The sequence below is a fragment of the Balaenoptera physalus genome (assembly GCF_965194825.1).
Source record: "Balaenoptera physalus genome assembly, chromosome: 3".
Taxonomy (NCBI): Eukaryota; Metazoa; Chordata; class Mammalia; order Artiodactyla; family Balaenopteridae; genus Balaenoptera; species Balaenoptera physalus.
Genome location: NC_138890.1, coordinates 75,946,744 through 75,968,402, shown reverse-complemented (window position 1 = coordinate 75,968,402; position 21,659 = coordinate 75,946,744). Strand labels below are relative to the sequence as shown.

General features: G+C 43.6%; 2 protein-coding genes and 2 long non-coding RNA genes across 9 annotated transcripts in view; 2 read left to right on the top strand and 2 right to left on the bottom strand.

Moving 5' to 3' along the window:
• The window catches only part of SNX24 (sorting nexin 24), a 172,987-nt gene extending 164,600 nt beyond the window's left edge, over nt 1-8,387 (top strand). For 5 of the 6 annotated variants that reach the window (XM_082457929.1, XM_082457927.1, XM_082457924.1 and 2 more), the window contains one exon: nt 1,834-8,387. In XM_082457929.1, coding sequence (XP_082314055.1) covers nt 1,834-1,947 — 114 coding nt within the window. In that variant the 3' untranslated portion in view covers nt 1,948-8,387. Of the gene's footprint in view, nt 1-95 lie in introns of all 6 variants that reach the window. The other variant, XM_082457926.1, reaches the window with a different exon arrangement.
• LOC309658894 overlaps nt 1-21,659 on the bottom strand; it is a 202,582-nt gene that overhangs the window by 159,579 nt on the left and 21,344 nt on the right. The window lies entirely within an intron of this gene.
• PPIC (peptidylprolyl isomerase C) lies at nt 7,969-21,639 on the bottom strand. Its single transcript, XM_082457933.1, has 5 exons — nt 21,422-21,639; nt 15,010-15,123; nt 14,455-14,548; nt 11,381-11,565; nt 7,969-8,612 (listed from the first exon to the last, which is right to left on the bottom strand). Exons 1-5 carry the CDS (start codon nt 21,536-21,538, stop codon nt 8,484-8,486), a joined length of 639 nt encoding a protein of 212 aa, XP_082314059.1. The 5' UTR covers nt 21,539-21,639; the 3' UTR covers nt 7,969-8,483.
• LOC309658880 lies at nt 8,566-15,023 on the top strand. Its single transcript, XR_014262433.1, has 3 exons — nt 8,566-8,672; nt 13,018-14,086; nt 14,934-15,023. It is a non-coding gene; the product is annotated as an uncharacterized lncRNA (long non-coding RNA).

Genomic DNA, 21,659 nt, shown 5'->3' with positions numbered 1-21,659 from the left:
CTGTAGAAAATTTTGTTTTATATTCTCGGAGTATAATTGTAAATCTGACCCATAAAATGTGAAACACTTTCTGTCTTCTTCTACTCTAACATCAGCCATGGTGCCATCAACAGTGTCTCCAGCCCTGATAGTCTCTTCACTTAGAGGCTCTTACGTAGTGAGCTCCTCTGGGCGCCACATGTTGTGAGACTAAGGCTTTTCATACTTCATCCCACTATAACTGGACAAAGCTTTTACAAACCTTTGTAGAAGAAGAAAGCAAAGATTGGAGTGACTAATACGTAGCTAACATGATAAAGCACTAATTTGGGCTAAGTTCTATCCACAGATTATCCCATTGAAGCCTCACAACATCTTTCTGAGGTATGTATTCTTATTTTTCCACTCTACAGTGAAAAAAATGAAAGTAGAAAGGCAAGATAGCTTGACTAAGGCCACCAGTTAATAAAGGGGATCAGGATTTGCACTGTTGATCCCACAGTTCAGGCTAATCCACCCCCCGCCCCCGTCAGCCTCACGTTAGAACTGTTTGTATTTATGTGCATTTTTGAACAACACATGAATACTCAGGTCGGAAAGAACTAGTATTGTGACAGTTGCTCATCTTTCTACACTACATTACAAATCAGAGTGCTTTCGCGTCTCCCTTGATTAAACCAAGCTCTGTGCTCTCAGCTGCAGCCTCCTCCCAGGTCTCTCTGCTTCCACTTTTACTCTAATCCATCCTCCACATGAGAGCCAGAGCCATCTTTTTAACATGTCCGTCAGATCATGTCACTCTTGCTCAAAATTATCCAGTAGCTTCCATCCCCACTTAAAATCGAAACCCCTGCCACCCTCTCCCAAGTTCCTCGCCCTCCTCATCCTGGTACTTATGTCACTGGCGACATTGGTCTTTCTCTTCCCAGGACTTGCCAACCTTGGTTCTCACTTAAGCCCTTTGAACCTGCTGGTCTCTGCCTGGAATACCCTTCTCACCTCTCATCAGAAGACTGGCCCACTCTCACATCAACTTAGATGTCCCCTCCTCCAAGAGCCCCTCCACGTCACCCAATCTTATGTGGCCCCAACTCTCACCCTGCCCCATTATTCTATCATAGCACGCTCGTATTCTCTCATAGCAGTTACCACCGTCTGTAATATCCTGTTGATTTGTTTAAGGTCTTTCTCCCCCTCCAAAGAGCATGAGCTCCCTGAGGGCAGGGGCAGCGAGCGACTTGTTTACCCTGTTTCTCAGTGGGGGTGGGGAGGTGCGGGAGTAGATCCCAGAATCGCTGCTGAAGGAGCGGGTGGCCTGCAGCCTGTGTTCCCATCAGGCCCCTCAGAGCTGGCCACACACTTCACAGCAGGGCCTTCAGAAACGTTTGCGGAGCCAACGACCTTGCAATCAGGATGTGCTAACATCTTCCCAGATTTGCGTAATGATTCATTACCTCCTGATTGTTCTGAAACAGTGGTTTTCTAAAGTTTGCTCATCAGTTTGATACATAGAATGGTGATGGCTTGAATGATTTCTTAAACGTCTGTCCTTTACAAATGAGTTACTAAGCTAATTCAGTGATTAAAAACCATGGTTTTGTGACATCTCAGGACAGTGGTTTTCAAAGTTGGAACCTTGGACCAAGGTGATGCATCAGCATCACCCAAGAACTTGTTAGAAGTACACATTCTCAGGCCCTGCCCCAGACACTCGGAGAATGGGACCCAGAAATCTAACAAGCCTTCCAGGTGATTCTGATGCACAATAAAGTTTGAGAACCGCAACCCTTCATGTTGCACATTTTAAAAATATTTTAACTTTTTTTAATTAAAAAAAAACATCACTACTTCTAGGAGGAGCAGGCAGAAAATCAAACAATGCCAGATGGTTACTGCAGAAGGCTGATAATACCTTTAAGACACCAGCCCATCAGAAACTGGACAAAACCAATAAGGTATTTTAAATGAAGTAAAAGATAAGAGGTATCTTACCCATAGAAATTATCTTCTTTTACATAAGCTTTTATATCTGGTATCATGGTAATTTTTTTTCATCACAGAAGGCATCATGGTGTCATTCTAAATCATTGATATCTTTAAATGTGAATCTGAGTAAACTAGAATCCTTGACTTCATGGAACTTATAGAATAATGTGATATTAGATGGGTAAATATGCCCCAAAATGTGTCATTATAAAGTGTGTTACATGCTATAAAGGAAAAATAAGGAGGTTTACTTATGTGCAGGGAAGATACCTAACTTAGGTTTGGGCAGGTCGAGAACCTTCTCTGAGGTAGTGACATTGAAGTAGAGACAAAGGATGTTGGAGGAATTAACTGGCAAGAATGGGGGAAGGGAGAGTGTGTCACAGAGACATCAGAAGGTTCCAAAGCCCAACCAAGGAGAGAGCTTCGGTCAGGGTCCCCAAGGAAAGGGGTGAGTGAAGAGGATAGTGGGGGGCGGGGGCTGGATCCCACAGGGCCCTCCTTGGGACATGGCATTCAAAAGTTTGGCTTATAGCCTATGTGCAATGGGAAACAATTGACTGGTTTTAGACAGGAGGGATTTGATCTATTTTATTTTTTTATTTTATTTAGCTTTATTGAGGTATAATTGACAAATAATGATTTATTTTGTTTGTTTACACCCATTTATATTTATCAGGCATGAAATTTTTAAAAACATGAATTAAAAAAAATCCTCCAAACAGTTCCCAGTGTCTGCAGCTGCATGGAAGCAGAACTAGGTGCAACACTGACTGACCAGCAGAAGGAAACTAAGCTAGATTTTTCTCATTGTGGTGATTGATAGATTTATGCTGCTGAACTATTTCTAACTTCGTGCCTTGTTCACGAGGATCAGGAATATGCTCTGTAGCCAGGAACAAAGCCAAGCACAGAGAGCAAACCTGTGACTTTGATCACAAAGGGCATCATGTTATTACCTAACTGGGTTTACACGTGGCGGAGCCATGTGATGGTGCAGTTTTCTCACTGAACCACATAAATCGCCCAACAAATGAGGATTCAAGTGTAAAGGTTTCCGAAGTGGATACCATGACTTCCGCAGTACTTACGACTCGAGAGAGAGTGGTTTCTCGTCACTCCTCGGGTCAAATCCACACTGCTCAGCTCAGGGCTGGGCCTCGCCAACTGCCAGCAGCTTGGCACGCTCATGACCATGGTGTGTCACCCAAGCCAGCTGCCACTCACCACGGACACTGCCACTGAAGGCGCACCACCACTTGGGGCTTTCCTTTTCCTGTTTGACACCCACATCATTTTTGCCAGTCTACTTCTATCATGCCCTTCTAACCTCAACTCAGAAAATAGAGAGGAAAAGTTTTTTTTTTTTTTGAAAAAGGTAACAGTCTTTGAAAAAGAGTAGAAACAGTCAAAAGACAAAGGCCAATGTTTAACAATATTTCTAGTCCTGAGAGAGTTTAAATACCTCATAGTATAATTGTAGGTGGGTTATTTTTGGTTACCGATTCTGAACATACTTATTGAGCATCAGTTATGCGTGAAACACTGTCTCGGGGGGAGATGAGGAGTGTGATCTAATCCCTGGCCGAGAGCAACTTCCAGTCCGAGGAGGAGATAGGAGACACCCAGGAAGTAAGCAGTTAGAACACGGTGTGAGGAAGTTTCCAGTGAAGGCTCGTCGAGGGAGGGATCCCAGGTACTGAGTCCTGAAGAATGGCAGGGAGCAGATAGGCCGGCGGAGGCTCACTAGGCAGAGAGAGCAGCTTGTACAGGCTTGGAGGCAATTCAAAAGTCCCTAGGTTTTTATAAGAGAGCTGTACTTCCAGGATAAATCAAGTCTTGACGTTCTCTGCTCCAGGCTGACCAGTTCTTACTCCTCTCCTCAAGACATTCTGTCCCAGTGTAGGTCTTGGTGTCCAGAAGAGGCTCAGGAAGGAGATCTGTGTTTTGTGTCCAGGTTGGAAGAAAAAGGTTCAGGTTTTCAAATTGAGATATCTATCCAAATGACAGGACATAATATTTACCACCTAGGACAGATGGTGACCGTAGTTTTAATAGCACTTTAAAGGCCCAGTGTGCTTCAGGAAGAAAGTCCTTCACACCCTCTGAAAAAAGTAATGGATGTGGAAACTTACAAGACTTCTAATAAAACTTTAGAAGTAGGCAATAGAAGGGATATTGGCCTGTTGAGTCCCTTCCAAATCCTCCAAATTTGTGACTCCCGAGCATTCTGATGAAACTAGTGATGGGCTTACAATTCCATTTATGGATTTTGTAATGCATTTTGTTTTGACTCTTACTATGTGTCAGATGGACTTTTTTTCCCCCCAGATGGGACTTCTGTGACTAGTCACTCTAATTCTGCATCAGTGCCAGTTGTTTTTCCATCACTCTAGAATATCAGTAACACTAGCAAATCTCCAAGCAGGTGATGCTGTATCACACCTAACACTTAGACTTGGCCAAAATCAAGTCCATGAGATGAACTGCAGACAAGTAAAAGCCGTTATGTACTTAACAGCACCAAAATTTTCCATTACAAATACTGTTTTTACTTTTTCTTACTTAAAAAAAAAAAAAAAAGTGCCTTGAGGGGGCTTTGAATTTCTAAGCCTTCGAGATCAAAGATTTCTTCAGCTGCCTGAATTATAGAAATGTTGAAAAACAAAAACAAATCCTTTTCCTGCTATAAAATCCTTGCCATATTTTTGTCTTTATGTAATTCAAAACAGCTGAACTAAAAAATGAGGTTGAGTTCTAAAAACTCATCAGAAATGGAGTAGTCAATAATTTTGCAAGTGTCATTCTAATTAATCTGACCCAAGAATAAATCTTACTAAATTCTTATCTGATATTCCAGAAAATTGCTAAATAGCACTTAGAATTAAACAACTTGTGGCTAAGGATACCAAAATGTTTAAATTGTTTATTAAAGTGATTCAAGACTGAATTATAATAATGTGGGCATGGCGGTGGTAGCAGCCAGTGTAATTTTCCTGTGATTCCACACACACCCTTGGCTACGTATGTGTCCTTTTAGCAGCATGATTGGCAAAATAGTGAGCTGTTTATTTCAAAAGCCTTTGCAGAACACATAGACCTTTTTATAAAGCAATAGTTTATATGTAGTTATCAGTTTGCTGATGTTTTTAGTATACAGCCTGACCCTCAGGATAAACTGCTTTTAGTAGGGGGGTGACGTTAGCTCATTGATCATCTGGGATAACAGACACCCTGACAGTTTGCTATACCTGTGCACTAGTGGTCTCAGAATTTCAGCACTTCCAAAATGAACCAATTTTTGCTTTATCACTAGAGAGATCTCATTATGCTCATACTAATGAAAAAGCTTGATGGCAAATATGGTAAAAAGTACATGTCCTTATGCATGGGGGCGTAGCAGTGGCTTATGTGCTTTCTGACATTTGAAACTTAAGGCACTTTATATGTATGAGGACATTTGTTTCCAATTTCCTCCTGTGTTACCTTTAAAAAATTTTTTAATAAGTTTTTTCCTAAGTATTGTATTATAAAGAAATACACTCTAGAGAAAAATTAGAAGACAAAAAAGTAAAGAAAATATAAACATGAGTTTTAAAAATCCCACCATTTGCATTTGTTTTTACGTCAATCTACATTTTGTTGATTTTGCTTTATGAGAATGTATTTACATAATTGAGATCGTGCTGCAAACAGAATTTCTACTTTTTTCTTTAAAACACGTTACTCTTAAGTTTTGTAGCATCAGTCTTAATGAGTGCATACTACTCCTTTATAACCATTTTGGGACATTCAAGTTGCTTTCAGTATTTTGCAATCATAAACAATTCTGCAATTCACATCTTTATACATAAAACTTTTCCAATATTGCTGTATTAGACAAGACTTTAGGTTGTAAGTCACAAGAAATCAATTCACCCTGGCTTAAGCAAAAGAGGAACTGTATTAGCTTGGGTAATTAAAAAGCTCGGGGTAGAGATTGGCTTCAGGCATGGCTGGACTTAGGGGCTCAGCAGTGTCTTCAGGAATCCATCTTGCATCTCCTGGACCAGCTTCCCTTTGTGCTGATTTCATTCTCACGCCTGCTCCTTTACCTCTTCCCATAAGAAACAGCAGCTCTGTCCTAGCATTTCCAGCAGAACTCCCACAGTTGAAGCTCACTGATATGACTGGGGTCAAACATGTAACTCTGAGCCTGTCACTGGGGCCAGGACAAGGGAATGTTCCGATTGGCCTATAGGACCCCCTGCTCCCTTTCCCACCTCTCCCATCTGACTCCTCCACCGCCCTCACTCTGCACACCTGGACCCTTTGCTGTTTCTTGAACCCACCAGTCTGCCCTTCATCCAGGGCCACTGCTCTTGTCCCCTCTGCCTTGCTCACTCTTCCCCCAATGTCCCCATGGCTTGCTACCCTCTCACTTCCTTCAGGCCCTACTCAGGGACTGCCCTGATCACCTCTTCACTCTCTAGTCTCTCTCCCTGTTTCTCTTTGTAGACTTATGACTGCCTGATGCTCTGTTATATATTCACGTGGTATATGTGTGAATTGTTTGTCTCCTTCCATGGGAACCACAAGGGCTGGCAGTTTCGTTGGCAGCTCTCTCCAGCATCTAATATTTATCAAGTGAGTTAATGAATGAGTTTGCCAGGCCAGGTATGTACCCATCTGTAGGGTCAGCCCACCCTAAGGATAAGAAATGTCTGAAAGGATGGTGTGATTCCTCAAAGAAAACAGGTGGCCATCTCCGGACCAAGGGGGACTGGTTGCCAGACTGTCCAAAACATTGTCACGCTTTCAAGTTCAGATCACTGTCTACGGCAAAGTCCCAGGACTGGGATTCCAAAGGATACGAATGTTCTGAGTTTCCTGGTAAGTACTTTAACCCCCTATAAAAGTCCTCCTCATAGTAGACAAAATAGTCTTAAATGCAGATCACATCATGCCCCCCGCAACTTAAACCCAATAGCTCCCCACTGTACTGGGAATAAAAGAAGAGTTCTGCCCTGGCACCCCAGGCCCCAAATGCTCCATTATCAGCCTTACTCTCTGACCTCTCAGGCTGCAGCACACTGGCTTTCTCTTCTGCCCTGGAATCCACGCATTCCACCTCAGGACCCTCGTGTTATCTCTCCCCTCTCTGCCTGGAAGGCCTGGATCACAGATCTGGCCTGACAGCCGCCGCTTCTCTCTCCTCAGAGCTCAGCTCAAATGTCCCCCCATGAGACCACCCAAACAGCACCCCTTTCCCTCACCTGGGCCTTTCCAGCAAACCTGGTGTGGTTTCTTTACAGTGTCAACACCCTTTCATTTGTTACCTCATTTATTCTGTCTTCATCACTAGAATGTAAGTTCCATGATGCCTTTTTCTCGCTGTCCACTGTTGTATTCCCCAAACTCAAAACTGGTACCTGGCATATCAAAGGCCTTTAATAAAGTTTTTTTGGAAAAAAATAACAAAATGCTCTTCAGAAGGATTGTAGCAATTAACACCCCTATCAGCAGTAAGAATGCTCATTTCATCTCATCTCTCATTGAAGCGGTTTTCTTAGAATACAGCTCAAGAGATGTAATTTTGGGGAGAAGCAATGGGGCCGTTTCACAACTACCACTCCCGTTTGAACAGAGATCAGGCGCACTCTGGTATGTTACAACAAGGTCCCATCAATAAGACTTTATTTTCCCATCTAGTTTAAGTACAGCCCGAATCTTCATCCCCACTATGTAAGTGAAGAAAGACTCCTTTTTGTTGCAACTGGGCTCAAGGGAACTTTCCAAACATGTTACACTGAGTAAAAATTAGTGAATAATCCGCTCAAGTATTTGGGATACGGATGGGCGTCATTTCTGTGCATTCCCATCCCAAATGATCCAGTTGTGCTAATATTTTGACTTACAGAACCCTCGCTAATCTTTCATTATTAACATTAAAATGCATATATTTTGTACATTACTTTTTGTTTTAAAGCACTTCAGGTTAAAAAAAAAGTCTTGCAAAAATAATTGATCTACATAAAAAGTATTTAATATAGAGAATACCAGAGCACCTTTCATCAGGTAAAAGTCCCTGTGACATATATCAGATAATACTAATCAAATCTCCCTTTACCTGAAAAGAATTTCCGTTTGAATACAAAGTAATAAACTTCTTGTTCCCATCTTTTTTCAGACAAATCTTCAGCATCATTCAATTTGGGGGGTCACAATTAATCCAGCAAAGAAATGATTGTGTTCTTCAAAAGAAAATAGCCAATACAAAGTTTTCTAGTTTAAAAACAGCACCACTGGAGGAAAGGGCTGTGTCTTTTAAGTGCAAAGTCCCTAAACAAGTGATTTACCAAAATTCATGCTAACTAAACTTTGAGTGGTTGCTTTCTATAACCTTCCTGTGATCCGGGGTAGAAAATAGAATAAAGTTAAAAGACAAAGCAAAAGAGTAACTTTTAAGAATCAACACACACACACACACACACACCACCCTGGCAGAGCGTGTTCTTCTTTGTTTTCTGCCAATTGTATCACCAGTCAGCGACCTCTACCACAAAGGGTGTTTTCACATCTATCTTGCCACTGTTGATGATGGAGCAGTCGGTGAGTGGACGGTCACGCCCATCGGTTGCCTGCAGTTCTATGGAGTGGACCACTGTCTGGTGAGAGAAAAGTAGACCCATGGATCACTTCTGACCAGCAACTGTGGTGATCAAGAGGTAAAATCAATGTGAAGTCTGAAAGCCCTAGAGGGGAATAAGTTGTTTTTGCTTTTTCTATAATTACAAAAACCATGCAAGATAACTATGGAAAATTTAGTCAGGAAATTTATATATAACAGAATAAAATTTACCCACGAGCTTGCTAATCAGAGAGCATATTTGTGTATTTCCTCTCTTCTTTTTATTAGCATTTTATATTCTAAAAAAATTAGATATTTTTGCAAACATCTAGCTCTAATAAAAAGTATTTCTATTCACTTCTTACAACCCAGCTTAACAGTTAACATGGAGTTTGAGACAATTTCAGCTCCACTCTATAAGAGGTCTAGGCATAAGAAAATGAGCCAGAAAGCAGATTTAGTAGTGGAGCTAGTTCTGGGTTTGCCCATTTTAAAGCTGACCCCAGCCAGTAATCTACAGGTTGAGTCTGGTACTAATGTAACCCCAACGCCGCAGTGGTGTAAAAGGCCCCTTTCTCTACTCCGGAAGCCTTCACAAGCTCACGGACTAATTTATGTCACATAGTGGGCAAGGACTAGGCAAGTGGACTTCTGATGAGTTTCCCAAACAGGGTTGAAACAAAAATAGCAACAAAGTCTCTGAGCGCTTTGGACATGGTGTCAGCTAATCCAGTCTCTGGCTGACTTAGGTTAATTTAAGATAATAGACCAGCACTCTTCTAATAATATCAATAATATATATTTCTAAATAGATTGTGTGTGTGGGTTCATATGTGCACATGTGTACCTAAAGCAGCAGCTACACATCCGAATTACCTGTGGTACTTTAAAAACTGCTTATTTAATGGTTAAAATGGAAATTTCTATGTTGTGTATATTTTACAATAATTTTTTAACATGCTTATTCGCGGGCCCACCTCTGGAGGTTCTGATTCTGTAAGTCTGGGGTGAGGTCCAGTGTTAATAAAGCTACCCAGACAATCTCTGGAGGGTCAGGGGATGGAAGTCAGGAGATTCTGAAAATTCCTTGAAACTATATGAAACACCACACTTTTTTTTTTCTTATGGAGAGAAAGTTTATAGTTTTCACTAGTTTCTCAAAGTAGTTTATGACTCATAAAATGTTAAGGACTGTTTGTCTAAGACCAGGCAGCAGATCTCCCAGGATGCATACCAGTGGTGGAAGGAGGTTGGTACACCAGGGCACCAAGACATAAGATCCAGAAGACTAGAAGAGAAACCATGACCAGAAGAAGAAAGCCCCAAATGCATACTCTTCATTTTTCTTACAGCCTAGCATTATGTTGTATTCAAAAATACTCATTGAACAAATGTTTGAATCAGTTTACATTTAAACTACTTAGAAACTGGTTAGACCCAATGGTTGAAGCTCCAAACTGGTTTAACGCATGCATGTCTACGTTTAGCGCATTTAAAAAGCAAAGTTCAATAAGAGACTTGAGGAGTGCTAGGATTCGTTACTATTTAAGAATAGATTCTTTTGAGGACATTGCGGCTTATGAAAATATAGGCACGTCCTTCACTGTGATGGGACCTAAAGTGATATATTAAGTGATAGGTATCTACCCCGTTTGCCTTTCATCCCTCTTGCTAATGAGAATTATTTGACAGCTCTGGTTGAACACCTCCTTGCCTTGTAACGGAGGTTCTGAGTCAGCCGGCTCAGTTCCTGGCCTTTTGTCGAGTAGAATCAGAATAACAGGTAGAAGTTGTGGAAGAACTGCAACGAGCATGATTGGTTTGTTTACACTTGAATGAGTTCACATGAAAACAAACAATGAAATGTGGAAGAGGGAAGGGAACCGAGGATTGTCCAGGGTTGTGTCGGGCAGACCTTATAGTTGCCAGTTGAAGAGCTGAAAGAGCATCTCTGGGCAGTTGCTAAGGAGGAGAAATGCTGGGAGTGGAAAAGAATGAGGATTTTAAGAAGTCTTTCTATGGATTATGAATTGGACCCCTTTGATATTCTTTAAGACACAGCAGCATAAACTTGAACTCTCTTTAGGAATTTTGGTTGTTATACCGTGTGTCATTGAAGGTGACTGTGTCTGTACTAAACCACATGGGGCTCAGGGGTTTTAAAAATATTTTATTTTGAATTGTGGTAAGAAACACATAACATAAAATTTGCCATCTCATCCATTTCTAAGTGTACAGTTCATTAGTTTAAGCATATTCACACTATTGTGCAACTAAACTCCAGAACTTTTTCATCTTATAAAACTGAAGATCTACAGAGATACCCACTGAAACTAGCTCCCCATTTCCTCATCCCCCCAGCCCCTGGCAACCACCATTCTGCTTTATGTTCCCGTGTATTTGACTACTTTAGATACCTCATTTGAATGGAATCATACAGCCTTTTTGTGACTGGCTTATTTTCTTTAACATTCCAAAGGTTTATTCATGTTGTAGCATGTGACAGGATCTCCTTCCTTTGTAAGGCTGAATAATATTTCATTGTATGTACATATGGGATTTTATTTGAGTTTCCACTTATTTCAAGTGTGAGATGAATTAAGTACTCAACTTCTCCCTGTCAAGACCCCAGCTTCTGCCCCAATGCTCCTAACAATTAAAAATACCACACCATATATAATTTATTCACCTTTGAAGAGGCCAGTCAGCATATAATTATGGCTAACAAGCACATTTGGAAATTAAATCACTAAGAGTACTCTCATTATAAATCTTTGAATGAGAAAAAATAATACATCAAGTTACCATTCCATCAATGACTTTTCCAAATACCACATGTTTGCCATCCAACCAGGTGGGCTTGGTCAAGGTGATAAAGAACTGAGAGCCATTGGTGTCAGGCCCAGCATTGGCCATGCTGACCCACCCAATGCCGTAATGCTTCAGTTTGAAGTTCTCATCTGGAAATGTCTCACCATAAATGCTTATACCTGAGTGAGACAAAACAAAAAGGGGAGAGACAACAGATGTTCTATGAAAGTAAATTCTTCAAAGGGGAATACAAGGTTTGAGTAGATTGGTTAATAGAACCCTGTAGGAGGTGGGGATGGGGAAAAGATGGTCAAATATAAGGAGATATAAAGCAGAGGATAAAATTAACTCCTTAACGGGGACTTCCCTGGAGGTCCAGTGGTTAAGATCCCATGCTTCCACTGCAGGGGGCGCGGGTTAGATCCCTGGCTGGGGAACTAGGATCCTGCATGCCGCGCAGCGCGGCCAAAAAAATTAAAAAAAAAAAAATTAACTCCTTAAGGAAACAGGGCATCAGGGACCAAAACAAATAGACAAAAGCCTTAAGTATGACACAAGATGGGAGGATGCCCTCTGGCCTCAAACCAAGACCCAAACCCTGAACAAGCAAGTCAGTGATTTCACTCCGAAATGAGAAGGAACTGAAGGTCAGGATGACATTGTGAAGCCCAATGGAAAGGTGGATAAGCCAACCTAGTGGCTCCACCTCTGTCCTGAGGTTCAGGTCACTTGTCCTGGATCACTCCTACCTCTGCAGCCAACCAGAGTACAAAACGCACTTAATCTACACCCTTAGTTAATTCTCACAACAATCCTATAGAATAGGTTTTCTCATTCCCATTTTGAATGGGAAACAGAGGTTATCAAACTTGAAAACAGCAGAGTAGAACTTGAACTTCTGGCTCTAACTCTGGTTCTCTAAGCACGAAGAGCCTCAGCACTGAGAACAACAGCGTAAGCCTGGAAGTCATCAGGCTTGATGACTTCAGGGCTCGTCAGGATACAGAGGGTCACAGCAACTGGCAGCACCCAGGGAGCCAACCTTGAACGGAAGAACCAAAGGCAGGCATGGGGGCTGGAGATCGAGCACAGCAGCAGGGAGAGCAGAACACGTTTTTCCTATAAAACAACAGTACAGACCACGGAAAGTATCTGCTCCATCCTCCAACACCCTGAGTGCCTGTCACACCCACCTCCTCCACTGCAGGGCTCCTTATCCATTGGTGGCCAACCTTAAAGTCCTGGCTCAGTTAGCTCTTGTGTTATCTCCTTCTTACTATGCAGTACTTGTGAAGGACCAGGCAAAAATTCTACTTCCTTAAGCCTTGGGTCTCACATAGGTGTTTTTCTTCATTTATATACAACCAAAACTTCTTCATAGCTAATGTAATTAACTTTTAAAACACGATATATCTAGAAAGTGTTGCAGTAGAGGAATTATTAAGGACATTTTGTGAATCCTAATTATCTTCCTTCTTAAGGTGTTTACATCTTGCAATATATGGCTTTTGAATGAATAACTAGATATTTGAACAACTTCACTCCTTTGTAATTGTCTTATATTTATCTGAGTAATTAATACAATATTTAATAATTTAAGGAAACCTGACTGTTTTTTTTTTTTTTTGTAGACTAGATCAAATATAATTCATCTTACCAAGAAAAAAAAAAATCCTGGCTCAGTTAGAAGGACCAGAAGTGGATACCAAAGGCAAGCCATTTATAGCTGGTTGGTAAGTGACATATGAGGTGGCCTGGCAGGAAAGTTTTGCCTATAGAGAGGTCTAGGCTAAATTTAAATGATCCAAAAGGTCCTATCTACAAAACTCATGGGAGCCCATACACACACACAGAGCAGGGAAAGCAGAGAGAGAGAGGGGCACAGGAAAGAGGACACAGTAGAGCTCCATCACCACTCTTTGCTGGGCCCCAGGCAGGGCGGTGGGGTGCCAGTCCTGAGGGGACTGGAGCTGCAGGCTTTTCCACCGAGACCCAGCTCTGCAGCAGCTGGGCTTGCTACCCTCAGCACCCTCACCAGCCCCATGAAACCAAGTAACCTGAACATGTTCCTGTGCTCCCTTCTACATCCCCATACCCGGCAGCATTTCTGCAGGGACTCAAAGTAATCCTCCTGAAGTGTCTGGCAAATCCAAACATTGAATGGCACCCATTTTGTTATTAAAAAAATGGCAATAAACATAAAATTAACAATAGTGCTTGAAAATGGCTTGTTTCTTTAAAAAGTTAGCAATTTAATATCCACCAAAACCAGTATTTGCTGAATTAAAAATCTTAAACCTGAAGTAAATTTAAATTCTGTGTGGTTATATACTGTGTGTGTGTGCTCAGGAACTCACTACATTTCTGAGGAAAAATAGTCCAGGGAGCTGGGTAGCTGGAATCCTCAATGAGAAACAATAAGCTCAGAGATACTTGAAACTCTATAAATTGAATTATTTGTACTTTACAGAATTCTAACTTTGTTGATAAAAATTAATGTATACTGTAATTTTGACAAGTTGTCTATTACTTAATTTTTTTATTATTGAAAAAGCTGACAATAAGAATGAAAGAATTTTGAAAGAAGGAGGTAAATTCACCTATAATCCTGCCACCTAAGTACCAGCCTCGTCATTCTGGCATGATGTCCCCAGACCCCCTCCACCAACATGCACATCTGCAGCTGGCTGCCACCCCAGGGTACACAGTTTTTCAGTCTACCTTTCCTTGCTATGACAGACATCTTTCTGTATTACTACATACCAGAAGTCTAGGATTTTAAGCACTGCAAAACAGCCTACTAAATGAATATATCTCCACTACGGAAAGATAATGAACACCAAAGCAATACTGTTAAAAATTAGGAGGCCTCACTCATTCACACCTACCAAGATTTTGTTAGATAAGGCCCCCTACCCCAACTCAATCCTTCTTGAAAAATTAGTCTGGTTGTCTTTATGACTTTGTTCCTTAAATCTGGGAATTCAATATGCTGGGTAAATACATCATCTTAACCTTAGGTTTCACCTGGGTAAGCAGGAAAGGAAAAATATTAGAGACAACTTTACCGCCAGTGCCATCTCCACTGGTGAAGTCTCCTCCTTGAATCATGAAATCTTTGATGACGCGATGAAATTTGCTTCCTCTATATCCATATCCTTTCTAAAGAGATTACGTCAATTGAATACACAAGTAGATATAACCCATACTGTAAGATAAACCCCAGTGTTTATCTGGAAATGACAAAATGAGAAAATTACACGAAATATCTACAGAACTAGATGAGGTGCCTGCAATAATTTACTGATAGAAATTTATCATTAGCTGACTGAAAAGTAAATACATAAACTATAGAGGTAAAGTATTAACATGCACAAGTAAAAAGAGAGAAGTCTGCATTTTCACTTGATGACTGTTTCCTGTCAGTTTCTAGAACCCTGAGGAAACTGAGGGCTTGAAGAATAGCGATTTTCTAGGAAAATAAAGTAAAATATTGTTAAATGTCTCAAGTTCATCTCATCTACTAATTTAATACTTATTTTCCCAGAATACATCTTTACGTTTGGCTTAAAAGAAGGAAGATCTACTTCTGTGCAGTTAAAGGGAATAAAACTGAGACATACCTCTCCTGTTGCCAGAGCGACAAAATTTTCCACAGTCTTGGGCACAACTTTTCCAAAGAGGCCAATCACAATTCTGCCAACATCTTTATCTCCAATCCTCACATCAAAGAAGACCTGCGTGTGGTTGAAAGGCAGAGCAGAAGGTTATAATGTGAAAAAGCCACAATACAAGGTAAGGGAGCATGATAATCTGAGAACTGATCCAGATGCAAGGGCCCTGCCCACCACTATTTAATAAAGGAGCTATTTTATGAAGGAGCATGATATAAATTAAAGGAGTTCTGAAACCATCTTGTGGGTGCATTTCACTCACATATTCATTCACTAAACAGTTACGGAGCACCACTAGGCCAGGCACTGTACTAGGAACTGGGTTTAAAGTTGGACTCAATACTGTCAGAGTCAGCCAGTAATGTCTTCAAGAATTCCTCTCCCCTCCACAACCCAGACCAGCACTGCTCTGGCCTCCTGTTTCCTAGCTCTGTGGACACAGGTTAGAGTGGAGACTGTTGGTCTTCTGAGAGGTAATGCTCTCCAGTCTTGGCAGGAGGAAAAAAAATGGTGAGGAGAGAAACAGTCTAACCATCCAGATTTATTTTTTTGTAACTTCGAGCAGTGCTAAATTCTCAATGAGTTCTGAGTCGACATCTGCTGTCAAGGGGACCGTGAAAGATTATCACAACACACAACACTCCTCCAGAAGGCCTGCCACTCACGTCCAGACACACTAAGGCACCAGGGCCACAGCTGCACCCAAAGTACAACAAACATTACACTCAGGTCCTGACAGAACCATTTACCCTGTAAACTCAGACACCAAATTCAGTCATCATGTCCCCAAAGTTGCACATATACAACAGTTTAGAACAGAAAAGAGCAAGCACACATCTGGAAGTGAGTCACTTTTTTTTGCAGATAAACTTTAAAAGCTCTCTTGGACTGTTTTTTTACTGTTTCATCTGAAATGAAATTACAAACGTCTTGCTTCACAAATCACTGTGTTGAGATGATTTTGAGATAGAATGCTTGAAAAGGCCATGGAGTCAAAGGGCATTCTATTAGTGAATTTAGATTATACGAACCAATTTACTGTTTGAATGGGTAAAAAAGACATTCAAGAGATGGCTTTAAAAAATATAAGAAGGGTTGTCAAAGAGAAAAGATGTGGTACAGTTTAGAAAAATCACGAAGTAAAGACTGTCAAGCTCTAGTTCAAGACAAGAGCTTCTGTCAATACATCAGGACGTCTGTCACAGGATGATGTGGTATTTTGCAATTTTACATGGCCAAAGCAGCAAAGACTGTATTATTATTTATATGGTAAAACTTCAAAGAATGCACAAAAGACGGTGCCCTTGAGATTGGGCAGTGCAGTGGAGTAGGACAATTCAGGAAGCTGCATTAACACCCACAGGAGCCCAGCGTGCAGAGCTGGGGTCAAAGAGAAGCAGGTTCTCCAAAGGGATTTCTGAACCAAGGAGTAAATTCAATAACAGGCAATAATGAAGCAGCACTGGGACAAGAATTGGGTATGTAATCATAAAGAAGCACTGTATAAGACGCTAGAAAAGTCTATCAGACTTTTAAAATAAAGAAGAGGAAATAAAGCCTGTGAACATTTCAACAGCAAAGAGAATCAAATGTGGGAGGGCAGCATAAGAAGATGAAGAAAAAGTGTCTGTCACCCAGCGTAACTCTTCAGTAAAAATCTTATTTTCTTACACGCAGCCTAGCACACATATTAATGTGATTTTTTTTCCAAACCACAACATCCTTCAACTTCATGCGTGATGGCAAGAAAATATAGCAGAGTTTCCCTAACTCTAATGGAAATGATGAAATCAAATCTTATTGTCAACAAGTACTTGTCAAAGATCCATGCAGAAGGCAGCGTGAGGGTACAAGCTACTGGAGGGAGCCCCTGTCCTAAGGGAGCTTATGTAAACAGGCCAAGTAAACGAACAACCATAGCACAAGGCCCCAGGTTACAAATGCCCCAAGAACACTGTACACCCACTGTTGTGGAGGAATGTTAAGGCTGAAGGAAGGCATCCTGGCGAAGGTGTGATGGGAGGCAGGCCTGGAAGGAGGGGAGCAGCCTCCAGGGACAGGGATGGGCAGTTCTTTCTGGGACCAAAGTACTGAGGCAGGAAAAATGATCCATGTGCAGAGAAGCAACACAGCCCTTCTGACCGCAACCGGCTGGCAAGGGAGACTCTCACCAGTTCCAGAGGCAAAGGAAGGATGCCAGCTAAGAGATCCAGCTTTTGTTAGGCAACACTAGGAGCATGAAAGACAAAATTTCAATTTGAGGCTGTGTTCACTTGGACTGCGATTTATGATGAATATGGCTCTGTCTAGGCAGGGAACCCTTAAGGGGTAGAAACGGTGTTTTTAGATTCCCAGTGTCCGCTCACGCAGGTACTCAAAAAATGCTAAATAGTTCAATGCCAGTTGATATGAAATGAGGACCAGGGCGCACACACACCGAGACAGAGGGTGAAGGTGGGCCCAGGGTGGCTGCCAGGCAAACCCTCTCACCCTGAGATCATCTGTGACTTTGCTGCGTGTCCTTGGGAACAGGCCCTGTGCTAGACAAGGGGTGGGGCTGCAAAGTCCCTACCCTCCTGGAGCTTACCCTCCCACAGAAGAGAAAGCACATAGATACTCGCTATAATATAATGGGAAGTCAGGTTTTACGAGAAGATATGTACAGATAAAATGTCACGGTTAGAGGTGATGATTATCTGTGGAGATCAGGGCAGGCTTCCTGGAAAAGGTGGCACTTGAATTCCATGTTGCACTTCAGGAGCTGGCCCCTCAGTCACTCCGTTTTTCCCTTGAGGCTGCCCTTGAAAGTCATTTGAAAATTACGGGGGGACTTCCCTGGTGGTGCAGTGGTTAAGAATCTGCCTGCCAATGCAGGGGACACGGGTTTGAGCCCTGGTCCGGGAAGATGCCACATGCCGTGGAGCAACTAAGTCCATGCACCACTGAGCCTGTGCTCTAGAGCCCGCGAGCCACAACTACTGAGCCCACGTGCCACAACTACTGAAGCCCACATGCCTAGAGTCTGTGCTCCACAACCAGAGAAGCCACTGCAATGAGAAGCCCGCACACTGTAACGAAGAGTAGACCCTGCTCGCTGCAACTAGAGAAAGCCCGTGCGCAGAAACAAAGACCCAACGCAGCCAAAAATAAATAAGTAAATAAATTTATTTTTAAAAAAATTACAGGGCACTGGAGGTGGGGAGAGACAGGGGAAGAGGCAAGAGGCACTCACATAGCCTGCCCTAAACCCTTGTAGGGTTAATCCTGCTTCCATTTCCAAAGTAACTGGGGAAGACACCAAGTACACGAGCTGTGAGGTCCAGGAAACTGTTCTCAAACCAGCTCCACCACTAACTGGCCATGGGACCTTGGGCAACTGTGAGCTCCTGTTCCTCATTGTACCCAGATGATGATTCCTCTCAGGGCTGCACTGCCACAGGATGATTAATAAGATAACACAAATAATACTAACAATTGACCTCTTAAATCAGGAACTTCAATCAGGGCTAAGCATTTTACATGCTTTATCACATCTAATATGCAAAACCCTGCAGGTAGGTATTATTTCTCTTTCCACTTACAGAGGAAATAGAAATGGAATAGAGGAGGAGCCTCAGACATTAGGTAACTTGCTGTTACCCCAGCTGAAGCCTCTTGGCCACTCCAAGAGCTGCAGAAAGTGCCAGCAAGTTGTGACATGAGTGCAGCTGGAAAGATGGCAGCATTATTTTCTACAGTCTCGGGGCCTGACCCTGCACAGAGCCCATGGCATCTGCTGGAAAGTGCGGGGCTGCAAACACTAACTCGGTGGATTTTGAGACCAGTGAGCTGGAGCCCCAACCTGAGGCTCCACGGCTGGGCAGGAGGCTGAGGTGGCAGCTGGCAGCAGGATTCATGGACAAGGTGAGTGCCATTAAAGGGCCCTGGGGGGAATAGCACTTCACACCTCTCATTTACAGTTTCCTGTTTTTAAACAAATCAGAGGAAAAGGTAAAGACTGCTGGGGAAAACAATACACTAGAGTGATGGCCAATTAATCTACTTTTCCACACTCAGAGAAATCATTTTTTAATGTTTCCACTTTCCAATAGATTAGTTGTTTTAAAATGTCCACTGAAAAAGTAATTCAACAGAGTTGAAACTGTGGAAGGACATGCCTACACAGTTTTTAGAACGTAATGACAAATGGGCTGGGAAAAAAGGAGATACATTGAGTGACTATTCCAAAAGTAGAGTGCGTGAAAACTCCCTCAGTGACAGCACCCTGGACTTGGGGCGAAGATGCCCCAACTCTTCCCCTCTTGCAGCCACCAGCTTCCTTCCCTCTCCTCGAGGCTCCCAACTGCAGCTCCACACTCCCAGAGACTGTGATTACTGATTACTTGCTCTGGGGTGGTCTCTGCACTGGTAGGTCTAAAAGCTTCCCAGGTAAGCCTGTTCCCAGATACTATAGGTGACGTTCTCACACTAACAAATTATTCGTTGCATATCTGAAATTCACATCTCACTGGGCATCCTGTATTTCATCTGACAGTCCTACCCCCTTTCTCCCACCCTTATCTAAACAGTCAGCAAGTCCTGTTAGTTACACTTCAAAAGTCGATTTCTAGTCCCTCCCTGGCTCCCCATTTCCACCATTACCCCCCCTAATCCAAGCCACCACCATCCAGATTCTGACCTGGAGCCCTGAAGACCTCCCAGTTCACTCTCCACTGAACAACCACAGTAATTGTTTAAAAGCATATATGAGATCATGTCAATTCCATGCTTACAACCCTTCAGCAGCTATAACTGCACTTAGAATAAGACTTCAAATTATGAGAATAATTGCCTTAAAACCCATACTCCGAACTGTGGCCCGGAAGGCACTACCTTATCTTGCTACTGCTCACCCCCTAACCTCATCTCAAGCCACTCCCCCTCTCATCCCTGGGCTGAAGCCACACCGTCCCTTCTCCATCCTCTGAACATACAATGGCTTTTCTGTCTGGAGGCCTTGCATATGCAGTTCCCTTTGCCTCCTAAGTCTTTGCCAGGCTGTTTTTTTTTTTTTTTTCTTACCTTTCAGGTATTTTTAAATGTCACCCAATCTATTTCCGGGTTTATTTCCTTCATCATTTCATCACTTTATAAATTTTATGTTTAAGGCTTATCCCATGAGACCCAAATAGTATCTGCAGATTGGAAGAAACCCCCCCTCTTCCCCCCTTCAGCTATGTGGCCTTGTATAAGCCGTTTCCCAAAGCTAGATAAGCCCCAAAGATCAAGGGGCTGGGAGGAGAATCAGTGCTCAAAGCCAGCAAGCTCAGTTTATCACCACACATACCCCGCAGCACGGCCTTTCTGTTCACTCTTAGGCTACATCAGATGTTGGGCTGAACCTCCCCCACCCCTTGTCCTCCCCCCTCCTCGGTGGGGTGTGTGGTAGAGGATTTAAGCATCCAACAGTATCATTTCTACTGGCAGACACCGGACCGATTGTTAGGGCCACCTGCAGCTGCCCCTCCTTCCAGATTCCAAGACACTCCTGCCAGTGGGTTTTCTAGAAGTGGTCATCAAGGGCCCCAAATCATCCCCTCCCTCCTTCCCTCCCTCTATCTCTCCCTGTACCCTCCCATTATCCTCTAACCTTGGCTAAATATGGTGGGGAAAGACCTGAAACTGTAAAGACCCAGTCTATGGCAGATGTCCCCCCACCCCACCCCCCAATCGTGATCAAAAGGCTGGCCTCAGTTATACAGGAGCCGCCTGTGCCGTGCTAGCACCGTCCCCACCAGCCGCCAGAGTCTGAAAAGCGCACCTCTCCCTCCCCGGGGAGGACGGTCGTTCCTAAATACAGGAAAAGGAGGCTAGCCCTTGGTTTCAGCAAGGCCACGTAACGCCTGACCCGACCCCACCGCGACAGGGGCTGGACCTGGGATCTGCCAGGTCAGGTGACACCCGCGGCGGGCGGCCCAGCTGCAACCCCTCCGCTCGCAACGCGTCTCCTCCGCCCGTCCCCGTCCCTCCTGCGTTCTTCCTGCTTCTATTCCCTAGTCCCCGCCAAGGCGAAGGAAGTACTCAGCGGTCTCCTTCCTGAAGAAAGGGCCCGCCGGTTCCGGAAGCTTCTCCCAACTCCCAGGCAAAGTTCAGACAGCCGGCGGCGGGGGCGGACTCGGCCCAGCGCCCCCAAAGTCTCCCGGGAGAGCGCGGCCCCCCCGCGCGCGGGCAGCCTCCTGCCACCTAGCCCCCCGGCCGCCTCCCATCCTCTGCGCCCGGGAAGCCCCCTCCTCGCCGCCCCTGACCCTGAGGTTCCAGTCCCCAAAGCTCTCCCATCCCCTCGGCCAGCACGAGGGGAAGCTGCTGCCCGCCGCCCGGTCACCTTGGCCGTCACCGAGGGGCCTCGCTTGCGGACGCCTGACGCTCCCGCAGAAGGTACAAGAGCGCTGAGCCCCACGCAAAGCACGAGAGGTACCAGCAGCCGGGGACCCGGGCCCATCGTGAACGGTGGCAGCGGGGGCAGCGCCTCGGGCGCAACCGCAGGTTCCGGGACCGCTGGTGGGACTCTCGGCCGGCTGCGCCTGCGCGCTCCCGGTTCGGGGCGGGGGGGCGCGGGGGTG